This window comes from Parus major, chromosome Z (assembly GCF_001522545.3).
Source record: "Parus major isolate Abel chromosome Z, Parus_major1.1, whole genome shotgun sequence".
In the NCBI taxonomy this organism is placed as follows: Eukaryota; Metazoa; Chordata; class Aves; order Passeriformes; family Paridae; genus Parus; species Parus major.
The window spans coordinates 23,917,668-23,941,966 of NC_031799.1; the positions used below are offsets into that span (position 1 = coordinate 23,917,668).

Genomic DNA, 24,299 nt, shown 5'->3' on the forward strand with positions numbered 1-24,299 from the left:
AGCTGTCTTGTAGAGTCAATCTTGCCAATGAACTTTGTCATGCTGTTGCTTAATATTAAATGTTTCTCTCTGGTGCCCTTGCCCCAGTGATTTTTAAGCCATCTCAAACACTCATTCATAACACACAACCCCATTCCTGCTCATGTTTTCCCATGCCCGTGATTCTGCAGGGGCAAATATCAAACTTGGTGCTTAATTTCTTATGTCAGTCTGCAGTAAGGCTCCAGCTGCAGCCTCCCAGCTCTTCTGCTTTCCCAGAAGTCGAATACAAATTAACATAGTCTTCTGTAACTTTGGTTATTACAGCAGGACATTGTGTGAGACAGTGGCTGTATTTCCCATATGGGAAATTTCCCCTATGGGAATGTGACCTGAATTAGGTACAACACACCTAAGGACACTGCTACTGTAAAAACACCAAGAAAGTTCAGACCAAATCCACACCATGTGAACAAAGCATGAAAATTAAATATCTTTATTTGGACAATGTTCAGCTGAGCAAACATAAATATAAAAATGTGAGCAGTTGTTTCTGGCTGAAGTTCCTCATCGGCTTGTGGGGTCACTGTTACAGAATGGCTGAAGGTTCCAAAGATTTTGTAAATTTGGGTAAAGTCCACTTATTTTGTAGATGCCCACATCCAACTCTTGGTATCCAATTTAAACAAGAAGAATTGCATTAATACAGCCATCATTTTCCGGATTGTTAGTTACCTGGGCATATTTTCCTAGAGAGAAAAGGGAATTACATGTGTAAAAAAACCCTGGAAATCATTCATATGGATTAGGTCTTTCTATGTTTGCAAATTCAATTAACAAGTCTCTGAAGTACAGGGACTCAAATGCATTTTGAAATCTGAATCTACCTTCTACTGAGCTGTAAACTTCTGTTCTCAAAACATTACATTCAAGGTCTTTTTCATAAATATATCACTTAAGAGTTCTGAGAGGATTAACAAATAAAATTCTTAGGTTTCCTACTGTCCATGTGAACCTCTCTGTTACAGGAAGGCAGTCTGGTCTTATGAAGATCACAGAATATGCTGAGTTGGAAGGGATCCATCAGGATCATTGTGTCCAACTTCTGGCCCTGCACAGGACACCCCCAAGAGTCACACCATGTGCCTGAAAGCATTTTTCAAATGCCTCTTGAACTGTCAGCCTTATGCTGAGACCACTTCCTTGGGGAGCCTGTTCCAGTGTCCAACCACTGAAGAACCTTTTTCCTGATATCCAGCCTAAACCTTCCATGACTCAGCTTTGTGCTGTTACCTCAAGTCCTGTCACTGGTCATGAGAGTGAAGAGATGAAGATCCACCCCTCAGCTTCCCCTTGTGAGGATGCTGAAGACCAGTGAGGTCTCCTCTGCTCCAGGTGGAACAAACGAAGTGACTTCAGCCTCTCCTCATACAGTGTCCCCTCCAGATTCTGTAGCGTGTTTGTGGCTCTCCTTTGGACACTCTCCAATAGTTTTATATCTCTCTTATATTCTGGCACCCAGAGCTGTCCCCAGCTCTCAAGATGAGGCTGCCCCAGAGCAGAGCAGGACAATCCCCTCCCTTGCCTGGCTGATGCTGTGCCTGATGTCCCCAGGACATGGGTGACCCTCCTGGCTGCCAGGGCACTGCTGGCTCATGTTCAGATTGCCATTAACCAGGGCCCCCAGGTTCCTTTCCATGGCACTGCTTTCCAGCCTGTTCCCCAGTCCATACACACAAATATGGCTGCCCCACCCCAGGTGCAGAATCAGTTAATGAGGCTCCTACACAGAACTTCCACTGCAAATGTAATTAAATTGTTCATGATTCACATGGTTTCAGACTTGTGGCATTGCTCAACATGACAGGCAAGCAATCTGAGTCTTTGTTCTGAACTTCATCTAACTTGATTTTGGAAGTGTGAATGGAACACCTAATATTAACACTTAAAGCTTCTATTTTTAGAGTTGCTATTATTGCTTCTGCTACAGCCCAAACCTAACTTTTAACAATAGATCAATTATGACTAGAGAATGAGGTCTTAACAATACATTATGCAATAAAGACGAAAATCTTTAAAAAGGAGTTCTGCAGTATAACTAGTTAAACTTACTTACCCCAGATAACTTTGCCCCCTTGTGTCACAAGACCAAGCTCACTCACGTTCACCTCAATGACGGTGCCCTTAGTAATTACTCCCAGTTGTGTATACAAAGGAGATGATGGATTCTTTTTTACACCAAGGATAGGTAGGCAAAATGTAGCTTTAAGTTCAGGGTGTGTCACATGTGCCTTCTTGAAACGTAAGCCCTGTTGAATAAAGAGTGTTAGAATGAGTTAGTATTTGCTTTAAGCTCTCACAACCGATCTAGTTAAACACTTTTGAGAATTATGTCCTCATCTTTATATGTCTAGAGAGACTGGAAAGAATGAAACAACCTGAAATACAGAATGCCATCTACCTATTGTAGACTGCCAGACATTTTAAAACCTGATTAATGACAAGATAAAGCTTTCCAAGTATGTTTTCAGGATGTCAGTTTTTAGATGTAGTCCAACAATAATACTTGTTACCTTGGACAACTTCTGTTCCAAGAAGGAAGTACAAAAAATATGAAATACTCATACAGCACTTTTATCTAGTGATCTGTACTTCATAGAGGGTACTTTACCATTATGTACCAAAAATTTTTCTGTGTCAAAAAAATTTTTCCAAGGCTGCTGTGTGAGACAATTAAACTAGTAGTAAAGTACAATTCAACAGGCAGCCTGCACAGTGACTGTGGGTTGCTGTAAGGGAAAGGAATGGGTATCTATATAAAAAAAAACACTATCTCATTGAATCCACCTTTTCTGCCTGTGTGCTGCCAGACTGATAGAGCCCAGGCACTGGCCCTGCAACTGTGTAAGTAAAGCTGGAAGCACAGCTTTTCCCTTGCACACAGTCACAACTGTGCTTCAAGCCTACTTAGGCCAAAAGGAGGGAATTCTGAAGTCCTAGAACAAAGCAGGCTTCTGCAGTGCAGAGAATCACAGCAGATTGGAAAAGACACCTACATCTTTAAAAGCTATGCAAAGTACCTTAGATAAAGCCTTTTCCGTGCTAATTTGAGAGCTTGTAGCTTTAACTTATGGGACACATCTGAATTACAGGAATAAAAGCAGGTACTTCAATATAAACTGGGACTGTAGAGGCATCTCCCCACTCCCCATGCTATTTGAAGTTTATTCTTTTGCAAAGAAACTAACAGGAATGTTCTACATGAATAAAGATCAAGTGCATTATCTTACAAGAAAGCTTCTTTACCACAGAAAAGCAAAGCAGTAAACCAAAATAATTATTTTTTAAATGTTCTTTAAGGCTCCAAAACATTACCATTGGTCGAATGAATCGCTCGTACTTAGGAGGCTTCCTAGTAAAGCCATCTCCAACAAAACAAACTTTCGTAACCATTCTCTTCCATGCCTTCTTCTTTCTCTTTCCTGTACGAATCACCTTTAAAACTTCTGTTTCTCCCTGTGCACGAACCTTTGGCACAGGAACCTCCCACTTCCCCTGGAAGGAGGGTAAAACAAAAAAAAAGGTCAGTATTCTTACATGTCATGTAGTTAAATGAAAGGGGGGAAAAAACCAAAGCATAAAATCAAATTTCTGTGAAGTACACGTAACTCATAGCCACTTACTTTAATTAGCACGTAAAAGTTCCAAAAGTCAAGATACTGCATATATTCACATTGTCCTAAACTGTTCAGTTACTCAAGATTTCATGTTTTAATTACTCTTTGCTTGAAAGCTGATAGGTAACCTGAGCATCAGCAGTACAAAGTGGTCATTGTTACATGTAATTTTAGGTATCTGAACTTTGATACATTTACTTACAGCTTTTTCTTTTCTTTTTTGTTTGATCATGTTAGAGAGGACCTTGGCCCGGGACTGGCCCTCTCTGTCCAGCAGGTATGCTGGTACAGCTCCTTTGGGTGTTTTTTCATCACTCTTCTGCTTTGTATTTCTCTTTTCATGCATTTTAATGCTGCAAAGAAAGAAAATCAATATTAACAGCATAAAAAAAAAGGATTTATTTTTAGATATACCATTTTAACTTAGTCTGCGCCTCCTCAAATTTTTCTTTAAGAGGTATTTGTGAAGTATTATGTATTTATATTTAAGGAATAACACTAAATAATTCTCAAGGTAAACTACTCACTTCACTTAATCTTGTCACTTCCTACCAGGACAGGAAGACAAGAAAGACATGCACCTCTTTAAGGAATTTCTGAGTGACTGAAAGTAAAGGCAACCATTTTGAGAGACAGTAGCCTTCCTCTGTATTGACAAAAAAAACCATTCTACTCCTCTTCTGAGATTTGATACCAATGCTTATATATGTGAGGAATGTGTGTTTTTAAAAGGGACAAGTTTTGTTAATTTTGAGGTCATTTACTGGGTGGAAGAAATTACACACAAACTAATAATGGGTTAATAAATCCATTATCTTTAAAAGTAGCAGAGGAAAACATCTACACTTTGAAAGCAGCAAAAACAACACGGTGGACAGGTATGAAGTTCAGTAGCAATTAGTGAGACTGTTAAAGATGCCTAGGTAGCAGGATAATGCTTGAGCTATGCAAAAAGCTGGAGCTATGCAGAAAAAAACTAGTTACTTTGTAATAGGGTATGTGAATGAAGCACCTTTTAGAAATCAGAAAGTTCAGCAGAACAAGCTAACTGCAAAGGCTAACCGCTGGCTATTTAAACAATCTTATAGAGCATGTGCAGGAAGCAGGGGTAGAAAGTTCAAGCCCGAGGAAGACTTAGGAGCTTTCATCAAAAACAACCACACAGAGGCTGATGACCACTTCGTGCAGAAACCATGCATGTGCTACAAGGGCTTACATAATCACATAATTAGAAAATATGTTGCAATATGGAGGTTAGGAAAGTATAACACGCACATTAAGTAAGAAAAGTATAAAAGCTTGTACTGCGCAAAGAATGGACAGGTGAATTTGTGGTGGAGCTATCCCACTCATTCCTGGCATTGGACAAACAAGTATGTGCTCTGTAGGCCTTATATTATGGAGTACTGTTTTCTTGTCTAGCTTTCAGGCATCATTAACAGTTTTGATTTCAAGTTCTGGATAAAATTTACAGAGAAAAGCTTTTATTTGTCTATGCTTGACACTGCTGTTTATCCTTGAAAACAGGCTTCACCTTCTGCTTAAATACTGCATATGCTACAGTACGTTTTCTATTAACCATTAAAAAATGTGAGCTGCCTCTTGCTACACTAACACACCAGTTGATATAAAAGCTCCACGAAAATGCATTCACTTTTTTTGTTATGATTACACTAGTCACGGTTAATACGTATCTTCCCTCAGGGAGTACTTTGAGCAGCGGAATTGTTAACGTTAATTTAAAATAGAGGGCCTCTGAAACGTGAAAGCCCCCTCGCTTCTGCAGCCTGATCGCTATTTAAGACCATAACATGTGACCCAAGCAATAGCGCTCTTTGTAACAGTATCAACGTCTCGTCTCATCCTTCAAGAGTCAGGAAGACTCTTCAGACGCTATCAGAGAGGAAGCGGACACTCACGTCTTTTTCATCTGTATCTTCTCGGCATGCCGCTGCTTATGGTACAGCTTCGCCTTCAGCCCGATCATCTTCTTGGCCTTGCGGGACCGCTCGTGCGCCTCCCGGCCTTCCTTCTTCCTCCGCTTTTCGTGGTAGTCCAGCCGGTAGCCATAGCGCTTGCGGTGGAGCTCGATGTGCTCGTTCTGCGGCTGTGGGCACAAAGGCAGCGCGGTCAGCGGGCACGGCTGCCCGTGGGGCGGGGACGGCGCCTCCGCCACACGCGGCGAGGCGGCGGCCCGACGGTGGAACCCTCACTGCGGGGCCCGCCCGGCCTCCCGCAGCCTCCCCGTCCCTCCGCTGCACCGCCGTTTGCATCCCGCCGCCCCGGCCCCGCACCCCGTGTCCCCGGCTCCCACCATGGCGGCAGTCCCGCGGCCTCCTCCGCGGCGGAAAGGGCGGGCCTCTTGGGAAAGGGCTCCGGCTGGAAACTGTCCCCCGCGCCGCTTTGGTTGCTCCCGGCGGAGAGGCGGCGGTCCGCGCCCCTCGAGGACTTCACGCTGGGCTTGACGAGGCCAGGGAGGGGGGGAGAAACGGAACGGGAGAGGCCGAAGAGTCGCTTTTTGCTGCCTGGTCTGTCAGGCTGTGACGGGAGAGCGGAACGCGGGAGGGAGGTGAAGTAGCCGGGGAAGGGAGAAGCAGGTTGCCTTCCGGCGGCCGTGCTGATAGGGCCGGGACGGCGCGGTCCCGGGCTGGGCCTGCTGGGAGGTCCAGGGGGCTGAAAGTGATCCGGAACTGACTCAGAAACGCCGCGAAGGTTCGTAACGCGCCGAACGAGGCGGTGTCACTTTGCGGAGAGCTACCGAGGATCGGCCCTTGGCTGTACTCGGCTGGGCTCGGCTTGAGGACTCGTCACGGGCAGCGTGAAGACACCGCGCCCTTCGCGCTCCCCCGGTCAGCAAAGCGCGCCGGCAGCATCGGGAGACGTGTGGGCTCGAGATGAGGGAGCGGAGGTGAGCGTGTGCCCTCAGCCGCGTACTCTTCACTGTGAAACTACTACGAAGCATAAAGTCAAGGCAGCTGGACAGTGACGTCTCCTCAGATAGTCAGCATCCATGTAGGGATGCTTTTGACGCTGCTGCACTTGGGCTTTTTGTTGCAGTGGTTTTTGGCTATGCTTAAAAGGTCATAGTACTTAATATTTTCAATTGTTTCTGATCTAAACAGGTACTTTGCCCTAAAATCCTTCATTCTTCAAGACTAGAAAAGCTATTTGCACTTTGCACACCAATAATCGACGCTCTGGAGCTTACCTGAGAGTAAGTGTTAATTCTTATTTTCATTATTCTACTGTAACGTTTCCTTGAGAAATATATTATTTCCATGAGAAATATATTTACTGTTTGTGGACATGCATTTATGCTGCATTGTTAAGGCTTAATAGCATTATTATTACGGATCTGGCACTGATTTAAGTTACAAAACAATAGCCTGAAAAATGTTAACCTAATTTCCCATCAAAAAGAATGAAGTTTTGTGATTGAGTTATGTCAAAGGAACATAATCGTCCTGTTCCTTGCATAAACATTTTGTACAATGTTTACTTACCTTGCCAGGGAGCAGCTTTAGAGACAAGAGCCAGAATGTTGAAAATTATGGGGAAATTTTCAGCGAGTGTATTGAAGCCATCAAGTTTGTGCAATAAGGTAAACCTCCCAGTTTTGATACTTCATCTATGAGCAAGGGAAACACTTGGGTTATTCTGAGTAAACTTCTTTAATTGGGGTATTGGTTTCTGTTTGAGTTTTTTTTTTTTGTCTTTAACAGTTGGCCTGTGGACAATGCATATTTTCGTGTTGGAATGGGACTTCAGAATTGGGAATTGAATTTGTAATTTTTGTGTATTTTTTTGACTGCTTAACTCTTGTCATTGTTAAATTATTTACACAAATAATTAGATTTATTTAAAAAATTTTGCCTATTAAAAATATTTTGATATTGCCATAAATTTTTACTGAATATCCCAGATATTATGGGGATCAAATTTGGCTCAGACCTCAGTGTGGACATCATCTTTAAGCATGTGCTCTTAAATAGTAAATGTTTCCATCTTATATAATACCTGAGAATAATATTTGTTCTTGTAGATTTGTTTTTTCTGTTTATTTTTCTACAATGCCTAAAAATGTTGTTACAAAGTAGCTAGTTGTAACAATAAACATTCTGTGTGATTCTTTTTTTCTTTCAAGTGCATGTATTTCAGAAATACAAAAATGAGAATCATGGGTGTGACACAGCTAAACTGCAGTCTGAGAAACTACAGTTCTCCACCAGGTATAAGTTTATGTTGTTTTCTTTATAGTAAGGATTAATTTTAACGTGAATAAGAATAAAAAATACTTTCTATTTCTGTATACTTTCTGTCCTATTGTATTCTTTTGGTTATTCTTTATAGAATTTAATACATGAATAGACCACTTAAACGGCTCAAGGACTGAAGAGTTTTGTGTTGCTACTCCTTGCTGAGTAGATTCACAATATGTAGCCTTTAGAAAACAATAATAAGCAAAGGTACATGTTATAGGAAGTCAGGTCAGTTGTGAAGTGTGCTTGAACCCCTCATTAAGGGTTCCTGTAAGATGCTACTTTAATGTGTCTCTGATGAGATAGATGATCTGCAGGCGGTGAAGGAATGTCAGCTAAAATATTGTTGAATTCTGTGTGGCCTGAAACACAACTTCAATAGCTTGAATAACTGAATTTGGGTTAGTTTTGTGAAAAATTACATTGACAACTTATTTTACAGCTGAACTGTGTGAGAAAGAATCTATTTTGCAAGAAAATAGCGATTAAAATCTTCCCAGTCCCATATTTTCTTAACACAGGTCAGCTTGCCTTTTATCCCTGAGAGTTATGCTGTATAGCTTTAAGGTTTAAAGAAGAAATAACTTTTCAAGTTTATCATCTATCACCAGTTCAGATGAATGTCAGCATTACAGTTGTCTTGAACTGAAGCATGCTTCTGCAGAGTAAGATGACGATCCTGTCCTGTGTTGGCTTTTTCCTGTTGTTTTTAAATTACAGCTGTTTTTTCAAGCATTTCTCATTTTTTTTGAGGTGGGCAGAGGTTTGTTTAAAATTAAGTATGTATCTTTAAAAATTTGAGGTGGTAGAGATTACAGATTATTGTGATTTGTGGCTCTGAATCTTTTTTTTTGAATAAGGATTTTAGAAGTTTTCTTAAATATACTTCTACATTTGCTTCTGTCTGAAAAGTTATTTCATTTTGTTTGTTTCCAGGAGATGTTAAGTCTCTGCATTCTGTCATTAATCCTCATATATCCAGGTATATCAAGCTAGTTTATTGCTGGGATGTAACTTCAGTCAGAGAAGTTGATGAGATAAAGAATTGTAGGTTGTTGCCATGCCTGTCTCATGTGCATGTTTAATATAAAATTAGTACTTGCTCACTTCTACCCTTGAGACATTTCAATTTAGAGTGCTTGCTGGTGGCACAGAGGTCCTGTGTTGTCTCTGGTTTTCACCATCATAACCAAAACCAGGCTGTTAGGGAAGCTCCAAATCCACAGTGTTGCTGGGAGCTGAAGAAGGCGGAAGGATGTCTTGGCAACTGGACCACTGTGGTGGGCAAGTCTGTGTGCTTTGTGTTTATGGAAGCACTCTGCCATGTTACGTAGACATGGGCAAGGCAATTAGGAGCTAAGCTGCCAAAGACATGCCTTAGGGCTGAAGTTCCCTTGGAAGGCTGCTGAGGGTAGGGTGTACCTGAGGGTGAGGTCAAGGCAGCGTTAATGGCGAACATGGGGCTGATCACAGGCCTGTGCTGCGCAGAGCAAGCGAAGCAGTTCTGGAAGATACGGGTGAGGTACTTCAGGAAGAAAAAGTAGGCTGAACCAGATCAAGGACAACTTCATGGGAATTGGGATGTGCTGTATTTGGGGTATAAAGGTTTATATGCAGTAGTTGTTAAGGACACCAGGTGTCAGGGATTCTGATGGACATGAGAGGGGAGGGGCTGTTTCTGTTTGTTGGGAGGGCAGATGGATGAGCATGAGCCCAAAGAAGGGGCTTTCCATGAAGTGGAGCCTGGAAACCTGTTGCAACACTGTTCATTACTACTGATTTGAAGAAAATCCACCATATCAATACTGACATTCTTCAGTGTTAGAATGTTCACCATATCGGATATGCAGCAGAGGAGCAATGCTATTAATCTGGTGTGCTATTCTGGGGGAATATTAGCTATTTATGCAAATAAGAATTATCACAGGATTAAAGAATTACTGCACTAACCACAATGTTTTCACTTTATGCAGAATCCGAAACATTGGCATTATGGCCCACATTGATGCAGGCAAAACTACGACAACAGAGAGAATGCTATATTATTCTGGATATATAAGATCACTTGGAGGTTAGAAATGCTTTCTGTATTTCAATAGGTTGAAGAAATTGAATAGTGTACAATTACATGCTGTACAGTTGCTGGTGGAATACCTCATGTAGGAGGCAGTTGTGCTGCAGTTTAAATGAATTTTAAGGCATGTTGCTTTTTTTATGTACTAAGGCAATTTTGCTTTCTGTTACTACAGGTTGATATTTTTCTTTTACTTTCAGCACATTATGTTTCGTTTAACATTTAATTAGAGAATCTCCTTATTTTTCTGCTTGCTCATTGGCCATTCTGGTAAAATTTCTTGAGTTCTTTTTTGATAGGTGAAGAAACCAGAGTAAGAAAATGTGTCCATTTCTTTTGAAAGCCATGGCACAGGAAGAATTCCTTGCTACACCAAGTTTAATAGAATTCTTCTAGTTTGAAATGGCCACAGCACCCTCTGTTTGTATTTCTTTTTGACCTTTTAAATTTTATACCCTGTTCTCTACTGTATATGACTGATAGAAGAAGTTAGGCTTGTGAATTGTGAATTACCCAATCCTGCTTCTTGTTTGCAGATGTTGATGATGGAGACACAGTGACAGATTTTATGGCACAAGAGCGAGAACGTGGTATTACCATTCAGTCTGCTGCTGTTACATTTGACTGGAAGGACTACAGAATCAATCTGATTGACACCCCAGGTACTGCACTTTAGTGGTACTTACTTTATTAAGGGAGAGAGGATGAGGTGGGATGTTACAGAGTGTCTTTGTCTTAAATATGGTGCAAAATTTAATTGGTTTAATTGCATTGGTAAAAATGCCGATACTAAGCTTTGTTCAGCCTTGGATAATTATTGTTTGCTGATTCCAAATCTAGCTTATATAAAGTGAGCTCAGATGTTTCCGCATTAAATTGTTCTCAGTTCTAGGATTGCATTATAATAATGATGTTTATTTCAAAGACTGATAGGTGTATTTCCCTCCAAGTAAAGAAAAAGTTGTTTTGACATTAATTGAAAGAAAAAAGTAATGTGTAATGACCTGTTAATATTGCCTGTTTAAATTATGATGGTATAAAAGGAAGATTGTTTTTTAGGCCATGTGGACTTTACTGTAGAAGTTGAGCGTTGTTTGAGAGTACTGGATGGAGCAGTAGCAGTGTTTGATGCTTCAGCTGGTGTTGAGGTAAAATCAACTGTTAGATTTTTGGGGGGAGGTGTGTGTGCAGTCTGTCACAGGAAAGGGGAGAGATTTTCTCAAACCCTTTGTATTTGATTAGTCTGTCAGTTCCCCAGGAAAGGTGAGACCCTTGTGCCCAGTTCAGTCTGTCAGTATCCTCTTATGGGGACCCGGGGATCCTTCAGTGAACAGTCCATGGATCTGAGTGTGGTTCAGCTACCTTGTTTGGGGTCATATGCAAACAGAAAGACACCCTCCTGTGGTGGATGGTCTTAACTGGTCTGTTGGTGCCTCAGGAAAGATCCAGGGACAGATCTGCCAACAGCAGAAGAGAGACCCTGGACCTCCACAGTGCAGTATGTTACCTGCTGCCAGCAACTGTTAGCACCCTTACAGGACTCAGGCTTAACAGTTTATATAATAACACTCCTCGTTAATGTAATTGAAAACTCTGACAGGTTAAGGTTTGAAGACTTCTGGTGACAGCATCTGGCTGCAAAAATGTCTTCAAAGCAGTATGCTAACCAGCTCTAATACCTAACTGCTGCTAGCTTGATGTAGTCATTCAGCATGGATAGAGCACAGTTCTTACCCAATAGATGTGACTGTGGGAATGAAGAAAAGTTCAGCCTGTTGTCTGATCCCAGAAGTTCCCAGAAATCTCTAACTTCTCCCCATTTTTAATTTACTTTTATACTATTTGTGTGTTTAGGTGGAGCTTGAGTGACTGGAGTCATGCATCATATTCAGTGGGGGGTGGTCGTACCTTGTAGGTGGGTAATATCAGTGTTACATCTGAGGTCACCTTTAAGATGGAGGTATATGTCTATGATTTTGCCATGGTTCCTGGTTCAGCAGCTAGATATCTTATTTTTTTCTCACTTGGTTGACAGCTGCTATGTGTGGCTTATCAGCTGCAAGGTACCACCTTGAGTTCTCCCTTTTGCAAGGATTTCAACAGAGCCTGGATACAATGTCTCCACTCTGCTCCAGCCTCATTTAGTCCCCGTCAGCATGTATTGTGTGTGGGAAATAGAGCATGCTGACCACAACCTATCTGGGAAGTAGCAACTGCATTTCACCCTATAATTTCCACAGTTACAAATTCTGTTAGAGTGTTGTCTTGGTTTAGGGCAAATTTGGGAGAGAACCTCCAAATGGGAGTCCTCCCAGAAAAGCAAATTCAAGTGGCCCCTCCCCCAGCTGGTTTGGGAAAAAAAGATTTCCTCGGAGAAAAGTGGAAAAAAACAGTTTATTTAACAGAAATTGAATAATATTGAAAAATAAAACCTCTTGCTGTTCGATGAGATGGCAAATCAAGGAAGAAAAGTCCTTTTCATGTGGTGTAGCTCAGCTCACTCAGTCTCTTATCAGTCCCTCTGGTGCTGGAAAGTGCCAAGGCCCAGACCCCGGTGGGCCACAGGTGTGAGCTCCTGGGGTTTGGCTGGGTGTTCAGTCCAGAGCAGGTTTGAACAGATCCAAGAAAAAAAGGAAAAAAAAGTCCAGTGAACTCCTCAGCTAGCTAAAACTAACTAACTGTAAAAGAGAAGCTGTGTCCTGCTGTCTGTCCATGCTGCAGACACCACAGTCCAGGAGCAGGATGTGGGGGAGTGATGTTGTCCTCAACACAAACTGCGGCTTCTTCTTCCCCCCTTCACTCTCAGAGCCAGTGTTAAAGGTGCAGAACTTAATATGTAACATAAACCAGGCAACTGGGGATACCAGTATCATAAAGTCACCCCAGGAGAAGGGTAAATATACCTTCCCAGTTTTCTCTGATTTTACTGCCAGTCACTCTCAGTTATTTTCCCACCATGTCTAATGACTTAAATTAGGCTGAAATAATGTATAGAGATATTTCTCTGTATTATCTTTCTCAATGCTTTTATCAAAATTCAGCTTCAGGAAGCTGAGCATGTAATTTTAAATCCTATGGTGCTAAGAAATTTCTATGGTAGTAAGCAGCAAAGAAGTGTGATTACCATTAGAAGTTTGGAATGTTTCTGTTGTTTTGTTGCTATCTTTTACAAATGTTGATTGAGGTGAATACTTCTGCTTAGCTCCACAAATTGAATGAAATTAATACCTGTCAATTTCTCATTTTCAGGTTTTATGTAGAAAATAGGTAATTTTCAGGCAGGTTTTCTCCATCCCCAATGGTTCTTTTAACAGAGTGCAGAAAAGGTGGAGGCAGGCTAGGACTGGACTTCTTATAGTGTGAGATGTTTCAGTAATTCAGCCCTGTAGAAAAGTTGCCACTATGCCTGCATGCCCATAGTGCAGGAAAGGTAATGACAACAGATCAGAGACAAGACAAAGCTGTTTGCAGACTTAATCTGTGATGCTAGATATGGGATTGTCACAACACACAGCACAGTTCCCTTTTCTACTCTGAGCTAGGACCTTCAGCGGTGTTGGGGAGCATATAGCTCAGCTGTTGACACTGTTTCCATTTTGTCTTTGGCTTTAGGCACAAACTCTGACAGTGTGGAGGCAAGCAGACAAATACCAGATACCACGGATTTGCTTTTTAAACAAGATGGACAAAAACAGGGCAAGGTATTTAGGCAGTTATTTTAATAATTGCTAAAAAGCTTGTAAGAGAATGCCTAGCATTTTCCAATTAAGCATAGAGCAGCCCAGTTAATGTCAATACTTACTAGATGCTCCTTTGGTTATGCAAATGTATGTTTTTGTGTAATTATAGGAGTAATTTTTGCAGTAAACAGGGAATGGTGAGCCTGTTTTACTGATATCATAAGGTTTTGTGTAACTATGTATCTGTTCTTCTTCTGTAGTTTTACATATGCTGTTGAGAGCATAAAACAAAAATTGAAGACAAAACCTTTACTATTGCAGGTAAGCTTAGAAATTAAATGCTTGTTTCCTTTCTTTTGAATGGAACTACTTTGTTAATATTTTTCAGCTGTCTAAAATCTCCATTCTATTTGCAGTTGCCCATTGGGGAAGCCAAGACCTTCAGAGGACTGGTTGATGTTGTGACTAAGGAGCAAATAATGTGGAAACCTACTTCTGATTTGGATGATGGAAAAAATTTTGAGCGAAAGCTGCTGCTGGAGACTGACGATCCAAACCTGTTTCAAGAAGTCCAGGATGCAAGAAATACCTTAATAGAACAAGTAAAGTTCTAAAGTAAATACATAATACATTTAAAACCATTACCCAGAGTAGTAGGAAAAATAGACTGAAAGGGACCTCTGAAGGTATCTGGTTAAGTGATCTGCTTAAAGCAGGGCTGATTTCTGCATTAGGTGGTCTTGTTCAGGCTTGCTGAGTTTTCAAATCAAAGGATGATGATTCTCTGTAGGCAGCCTGTCCCAGTGCTTGATCTTCATTTCTTAATGTCCAATGAGGTTTTATTGTGTCACAAGCTGGGACAGGCATGCTGGTGCTTTCATTACGTACCTCTAAGGAGAATCTGATTCTGTTTTCAGTGGCCTGAAGCAGGGCCACTATTTCAAATAGTAAGAGACAGTATTTGCATCCTGCTTCAGCCTCTCCAAGACAGACAAACCCATCTCTCTGGGCCTCCAGCTGCGCTCCAGCCCCATTAGTGGTTTTCCAGTGGAGTTCCTACAATATGTCAGTCTCTTTTGTGCTGGGGAAGCTAAAAGCAGAGAATGTTTTTACTGTCTTAGATGCCAAAGTATAGTTGGTACATTCACAAGAAGCGTGACAGATGTGATTTGAAACCTGCAGGGTATCCATGGTGCTCTAAGTGACAGGTAGAAGCTGGATGGGATGTTGCAGCCTGGTCAAAATGGCACTAACTGCTGTGTTAGAAGCAGCTCAATCTAATCACAAATCAGTCCTTTTTGCTGGAAGGGCTGCCTTCCACACAACTTTGAATAACACTGTGGAAGTGCATAAATGGATGATGCTAGCTTTCCATTTCCTTTGAAATTGGAGAGATCTGTTTTATATTGCACTGTGTTCAGTAGAACATACACACAATCTGATTTTCAAATTTAGTAGGTTTTAAATAGCAATGTTAATACCCAGCCTTTTATCTTAGGAAAATATATTGTCAGATAGAAAGGTTTGTAAGAACAGCGTTAATTTTTTTCCCTTTGTTTTCTGTGTCCTTCCTGAAGGAGGAAGGGGTGGACCAGTAGTGTGATAATTGAGATAACTTTGTGTTTGTAAAATATTTTTCAAAATGCATTCTATGCTGTTAATATTCCTTATCAGAAACCCTGTAAAATGTAGCATTTTGAATACTGGTCCTTTTGCACACTTCACTTTCACTTAATTAAACGAACTATTTCCTTTATCTCTCACATTTTAACTATTAACTTGATAAGACTTCTAGTTGGTTATCGAGGGTTTATTTCAGAATTTGGCCAATTGATGTTGTAGCCAATAGAGGGGGCAAAGTGCTTTCCTGTGCTTGGGTGTCCTGAGTCTGTGACAGTGCAGGGATGTATGTGAGATGTTTAAGGAGTTAAGTTACATATCAAGCTAACTGGGATAATTTGAAAACAGAGACATGCTCTGGGACCTACAAACCCTTGACAAGAAGAAGGCCAAAATGCCCTGATGCTTGTCTGTTTTTTCCTGCTCAGTATCTGTTGGCTTGCAAAGGTTTCTTGCTGCTTACTTCAGACTTCCCTGTGTTTTCAGGACCAAAGTACATCAGTTAAACCCTTCATAGCTTTCACTGTGTGGCTGGAGGTTTTTTCCATTTTAGGGAGAAAGCGTCCTCTCTCTCAATGATGTTTTGCTTGACAGCAACTTTATAAGTGGGTATTTTTCCCCCCATGCATTTCTTGAAGCTTTCATTTCCATAATTTTAAATTATTTGAGTTTATAATTACTGATGTCTTTAAAGGCTTTGTTCCTGCTGTATTTAGCTATATATCCTAAGTAAGTAGTTTTCTGTGAAACTGCTGTATGCCAAATAATAAAAGAACTGCTCTGTTGAAGGTTGCAGATCTGGATGATGAATTTGCTGAACTGGTTCTAGGAGAAAATGGTGAAAATTTTGACTTAATACCAGCTGACAAGGTATATTTTACATTTCCAAGTATTTACTAGCTCTCATTGCAAGGGTTTGGGTTATTCTTCCTTTGACACATGCAAATTATGATTTTTCAGATTTTTCAATAAAAGAGATCACATTATCTTATGTAGTAAATTAACAGTAGTATGGATTTAGAACACAATATGTTTGGAGTTAGTAGGAACGTTATAAAGATGGGCGATGATTCTTAGGCATGTTAGGCATAATTTTAAAAGTTGGGTACATTTATTCAGGAAGGTGGGGTTTTATTTTTTTTTGAAAGTTAAACTGCTGTAAAAGAGTTCAGGGAAAGGTGAATGGAACTTTCAGATAGACTTATTGTAGTTTGTGACAGAGCTGCTGATTCTCATCAACAAAAATAGCATGTCAGCTACTTTGAAATGGTTGGAACTTTAGACACTGCATGTTGAAAGCAGTGAGTTACAACATACTGAATTAAAAGGACTGTTATAACAAGAACAGCAGATTTGTGTGAAACGTTTAGAAATCTTAAAACCAGTGTCTTCTGGTTAAGGATCTAAATGTTTGGGTTTATGGTTTGGACCTTGTTAAAAAGCAGTGAAAGGAGTTTGGATGAGTGATATTATATTTACAAACATACTTTTTAGCTTTTTGGGGATTAGTTAGCAGTATCTCGTAGTTGGGGTGCAACTTAAGGCTAAATTGTAGATCATGTGTTAACAGAAAATAATTATTTTTTTGCAGTTGCAGTCTGCTATCCGCAGAATCACGCTAGCTCAGAAGGCTGTCCCTGTGCTCTGTGGCAGTGCACTGAAGAACAAAGGGGTGCAGCCATTACTGGATGCTATTACTCTGTACTTGCCTGCACCTAATGAGCGTTCACATGAGTTTCTGTAAGTACAGATAGAAAAGGAGATTCAGAAGAAAAGAAGGAAAAATAAGTAGGAAAACACAAAAGGAGAAAAGTATATTAACAAAGCACTCATATTATTTAGAAGTATTTACCCTCTTTAGGTATTAAATAATAGTAGAAATGTGTAGACAGAAAAATACACTTGAGTACTGTACCTACTTTGGTCAGTTCTTCCTGAATTGGATGCATTTATTTCCAGTTGTCAAACTTGCACTTTGGAATTCTTAAGTCTTTTTAATCTGAGGACATTTTCATTTTACACAAATGTTATCTAGGAATCCTGTTTAGTACTGTCTGAATCACGTAACATCTTACATGTCTTACTGGAGCTGGAATTACTTAGATTATTATTTTTCAGTACAAATTACAGTTTCTGAGAATCTGCCTCCATTAGCATTGCAGTAAGAAACATCATCTCGTAAATGAGTGAAAATTTAGGTAAATGTGAGTATGAGTGGATTAATCCTACAGGTATGCATTTTGTTGTGCTTTTTATTTTGCAGGCAGTGGTACAAGGATGACCTGTGTGCCCTGGCATTCAAAGTTCTTCATGATAAATGTCGTGGACCACTAGTTTTTGTTCGTGTTTACTCAGGCTCATTGAAACCTCAGTCAGCTGTATATAATATTAACAAAAGTTGCACGTGAGTAAGATAGAGGTGTAGTTCAATGTAGCATTGGAATGCCTGTTAAAGTCCTGAGTAACAGAGAATTTAATTTTCAGAGAGAGAATGAGCCGGCTGCTCCTGCCTTTTGCTGATCAGCAAATTGAAATACCGTCACTAATGCCTGGCAACATTGCCTTGACTGTTGGGTTAAAACAGGTAATGAAAAATACTTATACTGTAAAGGAGCTTGTTTCACGGGTTTGCTTTCTACTTCTATGATACTGTATCTCAGATGTGTTCTTCATTATGGTGATATATATAAACTTGCTTTATTTGAAGTACATTTAGATATACTTCCTCCAAAATTAAATACCACAGTGTGCAAATACCAGTAATTGACTTGGAAACTGCAGTGCTGATTGGAAAGGACTGAAAGCTGAAGTTGTATGTTGTTAGGGTTTGAGCTTGTATTAATACTGTAACTTTTAAAATACAGTGTAATGTCACAGAGACCTTCTGTGGGGAAGGGGAATGATGTTCCAAATCAGTTACCCAAAAGCAAGTTTCACGTTCAAATAAATGTGTTTCATGCTTCTTCTGTTAGTTTAATAATTTGTTACTGACTGAATAGGCTGCATGAATCTCATTTGCAGAGATTTTCTAAAATGTGTCCAGCTTTGGCATACATTTTGAGTTTGGGGATTTTGGTTGGTTTTTTTTTTTCACATCACTTCCTGTGTTGATCTGTAGAGTGCCACTGGAGATACCATAGTGTCATCAAAGGCTTCAGCTGTTGCTGCAGCACGCCGAGCTGGAAGGGATGCTGGGGAAAAGAAGAGGTCTGTGAGTGGTGTAAACAGTCTTCTGCTGGCAGGTGTTGAGATCCCTGAACCTGTCTTCTTCTGTACCATTGAACCGCCTTCAATGGCCAGACAGCAAGGTACAATGCAGCAACCTAGCTGGATGAGTGAGTTGTACAAACTTCATGGCCAGTGATCTAGTGGTTCTTTCTGGTGTTTTTTATACTGATGGTATATTTCAGATCATGATTGTCCATATCCTTTGCTATCACAGTGTCAAGCAGTAGTGGTATGACTTTCCTAGTTTTTGTGTCTAGAAAAGTAGTAGTTCTTCATTTAAAAGTAGAGGGATGGAGGCACCCATTCTGAACTGCAATTACAGTGGTGGGCTGTACATAGTGGCCTGAGTGCAAATAACCTTGAAATGTGGCTTTTTTTTTTTTTTTTTTTTCAGTTGGCACTCACAGTTTTACACTATGAAGTCTTCATATACCAAGACTTCTCTATGTCTAGTTAGGGTTCATCCTTGCATCCTTATAATCCTGTAATCTTACTGTCTTTCCAAACAGTACCCATACCAGATAGCTTGGTAATTCAACTCTTTTTGGAAATACTCTTTAAATTCTGTATCTTTGTTCTAACAAAGCTCGAGCTTGTTTGGGGGTAAAGAGGAGGAGGGATAAGTACCAATGTACTGTGACAGAATGGAGTAAGGTAGAAAATGTGTCTGCAGGCTGAACCACTGGGTTATAAGGTCTTATTGATTTTGTGGTGCTTGGATGTTTTAGTTTGCTTTTGTTTGCTTTTGTTGCTTTTTTCTCCCACAAAGACTGTAAAGTATGATTAATGCAGTCTCAGCTCTTGGTTCATCATTCTGCTGCTTTCCTCAGCAGTTAAGATAATGGAGAACTAGAAAAAAACCCAAAACCCTGTATAAAAAACTGTGTACATTTTCATTTGGACCATTTCATGTCAAACACATCTTGAAATATTTAAGTAAATCAGTTGATATTTTCCTTATCAGTTATTCACTGACTTCATGAATTACTTGTAGGTTCCAGTCTTTCTTCATAGAAGCACACAATATCACTCTGAAAATAGTATGTATCATAATTAAATTAGTTAACTGTAGCACAGTTAATTTGTGGGATAAAACCAGAAGTTGCTGGTTACTTGTAATTTGAGCTGACTTTGCCAAAATCTATGCTCCTCTAGGATCTTTTTGATTGTTTTTAGGAAAGTGATATTTAGGCACTTACTCTGATCTTCAAATTATTAAATAAACTTCAGATATAATGTTTTGTATTTCTGTACAGACTTGGATAATGCATTGAGTTGCCTTCAGCGTGAAGATCCAAGTTTAAAAGTGAAGCCAGATCCTGACACAGGACAAGTAAGATGAATCTTGTATTGCTCATCTTATAACTATTAGTTTAGAACATCAAGACTGCACTTTAGTTAGCTCATCTGCATATTGAGATTTTCTTTAATAAAAAGGGCTCTCTGAATGTTCCTATGATACACGTATAAGGTTCTGTGTATGAAACTAAAATGGAGTCTTGCACACTTGTGCTTTACAGAATGGAGGATGTCACCCCATGCTCTGCATGTTTTTGACAATTCTGTATTTAAAAAATTTGAATTACTTAGTTTTTAAGGTTAGGTAAGATTGTCTTTTTTATGGTAAGCATAGCACTGGTAACAACTCTCTCACTTAAATGGTGTTTATGTCAGATGTCTTAAAGCAATGTATTTCTGTAGAGTCCGTAGAATTTGAAGTATTATGACCATTAGAATTAGAAGCATTTGTTCTTACAAATTAGAAGCATGCAAGTCCTTGCCTAAAGAATTTGTATTAAAACCTGAGTTTTGCATGTTTTTCCACTTCCCTCTTAATTATCTTCTCACCAGACTATCCTCTGTGGCATGGGAGAACTACACATAGAAATCATTCATGACCGAATCAAACGTGAATATGGAATTGAGACTTATTTGGGACCTCTTCAAATAGCATACCGAGAAACCATCTTAAATGCAGCCCAAGCTATAGGTAAAATGAGTGAAAGGAAGGAACATCTTTTTTTCAAGCTATAAGCTTTTGTAGCTTGATTTACTTTAAGCAATACAAGAGTAACTTTCAGATGATTTTTATGTATTATTTTTTCCCTCCCCCCACAGATATATTGGACAAAACAGTAGGTGATAAACGACACTGTGTAACTGCAGAGGTAGAGGTGAGGCCCAGGTCAGGAGAAGGAGCAACAACAAAACCCATCATCAGCTATGCTGAGAATGTCAGTGAAGTACTGCCGAAAGAACTCCAGGGAGCTGTAGAAAATGGAATCACAAATTCATGCGTTCAAGGTGAAGGAAATGCTCTGTCAGCTATACCGGTCCAATATTTTTGTAAGAAGCAATTTTCTAGAAGGAAAAGCTGCTTGGTAGCTTGAAAACTAACAGATAGTACATATACATGTGACTAACATATATGTAAGGTGCAAAATGTCTTCAAATACAAAAGTTGCCAGACACCTTTTTCTCTATGCCAGGAATGGAAGTCAGTGTGTCTTTGGTTTGCTTTTAAGGTTGATGTCTTCTCAGTCACTCAACAGTGAGTTTGGAGTTCTTTTGGTTTATTTTTTAATCTGGTGTAAGAGATAAGGCATTTGCTTTATGACATCATGTAAACCATAGTGATATAACAAAAATGGTTGCATAGGCTAGCACGTGTTACACTTCTATTACAGTTGCTCATGAATTTTTTTATTTTCAAATATGTTAAATCCATGGGTTTTCAGTAAAAAGCTTTACCTAATTGCAAAGTGTGCGTTTGCTAAAGGACTAAAAGTGTCCTTGACTTTTGATCAAAAACAAGAAGTCTTAAGTAACTTACGGGCAGAAAAGTGCCTTACAGTAAAATCAATAGGTAATGGATTAACAAAGGAGAATTTCCCTTTCAGAACCAGCATGAAGTGATTTTTCAAAGTAGTTTTGTGGAATTTGAAAGCATCTCCCATCTTTGGCTGTGGAATCTCTTAGCCATGTGCTTTCTTTATGCTTCTTGAAGAAACATCAGAACTGTGCTGTCTCTAGCCTAAAATTGATGCCATTAAGTGCTTTAAAAAAATAAACGTGTTCTCTGTTAAAAAAAAGTTATGTTTTTTTCCTCAGATGTGGTTCAGGCCTCACATTTAGTCTAACACAGTTTGGTCTGTTTGAGAGTCCTGTGTTGGAGGGAGGTAATCTGCCTAGGACACTAATTTATCCTTTGTGGAAGTGAGTTAGCCTTGGAGTTTTGGTTATGTGTTAGTATGAGGCATTGCTGTGATTATATTGTGTTCAGAAGGAAAATACAGAAAATATTCTGGCTTCTGGTTAAACAAAAGTTTTCCCTACTTTTTCAAATGATGTCTTGTTCAAGAGACTAGTTTTAGATAATAAAATGTATCTAAAAATAACTTTTTGGTAATGGCTGTCTGGATGAGTACATTCAGGAGCTTCAGGTTCTGAAAATGATCTGTACTTTTGATAAAGAGAGTGAGAAAGTATGTGTCTGCATTCCTTTGTCACTTTTGGCAAAGTTAGATAATGACAAAACCTCAAAATGAGGAAAAGCAGCCACATGGGGGAAGGACAGGGAAGGAAAGAGCAAAGTGAGAAACTTCAAGTTAATTCTGAAAAATTTTTGCATGCGTCTTAGTATTCTGAAAAACAAATATTTGTTTTGTTTTTATTTCAATTTTTATCTCTTCTCTATGGTGCTGCCCAGGACCTCTGTTGGGATTCCCAGTTCAAGATATAGATGTGACTGTGCAATCATTGACAGTGCACCCAGACACCTCGCACACAATGGTATCAGCCTGTGTCTCCCGTTGCATGCAAAAGGTACAGTAAAACTGTAAGCTGCTGTTAACACAGTAGCATGATAGACTGCTGGGAAAACATATGTGTATCAATATCTGGACATTGTTCCTCTTTGTATGCCCTTGAAATGCACTTGCTGGGAAATTTATAGCTTTTGCAACTGGAGAGTTTGAGTCTGCTTCAGTGATTTAAGTACTTACGTCAATTTAGAAAGACCCCATAAGAGTACATCAGCATAACTTCCTTCCTTTCCATGTAGGCTTTGAAAAAAGCTGGTATACAAATACTGGAGCCCCTGATGAACCTAGAAATCACAGTAAGTGAAGATCATCTCAGTGCAGCACTTGCTGATCTTGCACAGAGGAGAGGTAATATTCAGGAAATCCAGTCCCGTCAAGATAACAGAGTTGTGGTCGCTGCTGTTCCACTAGCAGAAATGATGGTATGTGATTACCTTACCAATGGTAAAATTCATCTTTTTTATATTCTTTAAAATATTTGGCTTCATTTAACTTTTCCTTTTGCCATGGATAAGTAAATTTAGAATGGAGTTTTAAAATTGTATTTTAAATATTGAAGGTTGGAAGTGCCCACAAATTGAGTAGCTTTTTTATGCCCAATTCAGATTATTAAAGCAGCATGTGTTCGTTCAGCTGTTAAGTTAGATAAGTAGTAAATACTACTGAAATACTACTAAAATAGATTTTATGGAGAACAAAAAAGGTTTTACAATAGGTTTTACAGAGAATAAAAAAAGATTTTATTGACTTATGCATGTATTGCAATTCTAATACAGTAATATTGGAAAGTTAACTTACTAGTATACTAGTGTAGTATATATAGTGTAGTATAGTTGCTATACACTAGTATATTTCTGACACTCCTTTTCTTTCTCTCTGTGGTCTAAGCAGCTTCTATGCTAACTTATCTTCCCGTTATCCTAACTTGAGTGATGTGTGTTCTCCATTTTTTCCAGGGCTACTCAACAGTTTTGCGTTCTCTAACATCAGGCTCAGCAACCTTCACATTGGAGCTTGCCAGTTATAAAGCTCTAAGCAGTCAAGAGCAAAGTGCACTTCTTCAGAGGAGGATGGGAACTCTCTAGGAACAGTATTTTCTATCCTCCTGTTAAATATTTTCGTATGTGCACCAGTGTGTTCGTCTGGGACCAACTGGTGATGGCAAATAACGAGTTAGCAGCTGTATGAACAGACTGTTTTTAACTGTCCAGGGAGGAAGCTTCAAGAGACTCAGCTCTGCTGGCATAACCTTGTGATTGCAAAGCAGGGATGCAACCACAAGTTGTCGCTTTGCAAATTCTTATCTTGCGGTCATCTGAAATGAGAAGTGATGGAAATCGTTTTCATAGAAATGAGCATTAAGTCCATCTTAATGTGTCACCGGAACTGTTTTCCTAATCTAGTAAATAAAGTTTGTGAAATTTCTGTCTATCACTGAAATAACTTCACAGTTTTGGCATTCTGTATCTTGATTTGTTTTCAGCTGTATGAAAGGATATGGGTAATAAGCACTTTACACTGTACAAATTACACGTGTTAGTTCTACTGGTAAAACCCAGGTACGAACCAGAGTTCAGGACTGGGTGTAATTTCTACCTGAGTTTAGCAAGTGAAACGGATACTTTTGCAAATCAAGTAAGAGCTGTGCAAAAAAGAAAAATACAAGAAAGGTAGTTTTTCCATGACAGTAATTATTACCTACCACCCTGCACTAGGTTGAGAAATGGTTGGTTTGTTTGTGTACCTTTAGGAATTAGTGAATTAATCTGTAATGGTTCTGGTTTGCTATGGGTTGCAATTATCTGGTGTCTTAAAAAAGTGGCAAGTGATACTTTGAAATAAAAAAGATAGTTTGCTCCTAATTTAAATAGTATCTTAGCTTTATTCTTCAACCTCAGTGAAAGAAAATTAGTAACTGGAATTAGTAACTCTATGGTATCAAGTTTCATGACTTCACA

At 39.5% G+C, this 24,299-nt stretch overlaps 2 protein-coding genes across 3 annotated transcripts; one reads left to right on the forward strand and one right to left on the reverse strand.

Annotated features, from left to right (window-relative positions):
- Window positions 1-448: 448 nt before the first annotated feature.
- On the reverse strand, window positions 449-6,188 carry NSA2 (NSA2 ribosome biogenesis factor). The gene is made up of 6 exons (XM_015652290.2): window positions 5,971-6,188; window positions 5,576-5,763; window positions 3,859-4,009; window positions 3,355-3,534; window positions 2,096-2,288; window positions 449-728 (listed from the first exon to the last, which is right to left on the reverse strand). Exons 1-6 carry the CDS (start codon window positions 5,971-5,973, stop codon window positions 661-663), a joined length of 783 nt encoding a protein of 260 aa, XP_015507776.1. The 5' UTR covers window positions 5,974-6,188; the 3' UTR covers window positions 449-660.
- An 8-nt stretch (window positions 6,189-6,196) lies between these two features.
- On the forward strand, window positions 6,197-24,203 carry GFM2 (GTP dependent ribosome recycling factor mitochondrial 2). 2 transcript variants are annotated; one of them, XM_015652261.3, is made up of 22 exons: window positions 6,249-6,564; window positions 6,779-6,870; window positions 7,168-7,257; window positions 7,801-7,885; window positions 8,852-8,897; window positions 9,889-9,986; window positions 10,526-10,651; window positions 11,049-11,137; window positions 13,602-13,690; window positions 13,930-13,990; window positions 14,086-14,271; window positions 16,079-16,159; window positions 16,881-17,029; window positions 17,553-17,693; window positions 17,774-17,873; window positions 18,408-18,597; window positions 19,774-19,850; window positions 20,369-20,507; window positions 20,636-20,821; window positions 22,227-22,342; window positions 22,581-22,763; window positions 23,298-24,203. In XM_015652261.3, the coding sequence occupies exons 3-22, from the start codon at window positions 7,195-7,197 to the stop codon at window positions 23,424-23,426; spliced, it is 2,334 nt and encodes a 777-aa protein (XP_015507747.1). In that variant the 5' UTR covers window positions 6,249-6,564; window positions 6,779-6,870; window positions 7,168-7,194; the 3' UTR covers window positions 23,427-24,203. The 2 variants fall into 2 exon arrangements, with proteins under 2 accessions (XP_015507748.1, XP_015507747.1); XM_015652262.3 differs by lacking the exons at window positions 22,227-22,342; window positions 22,581-22,763; window positions 23,298-24,203 and adding an exon at window positions 20,899-22,147 and having other exon boundaries at window positions 6,197-6,564; window positions 20,636-20,866.
- The last annotated feature ends 96 nt before the right edge of the window (window positions 24,204-24,299 follow it).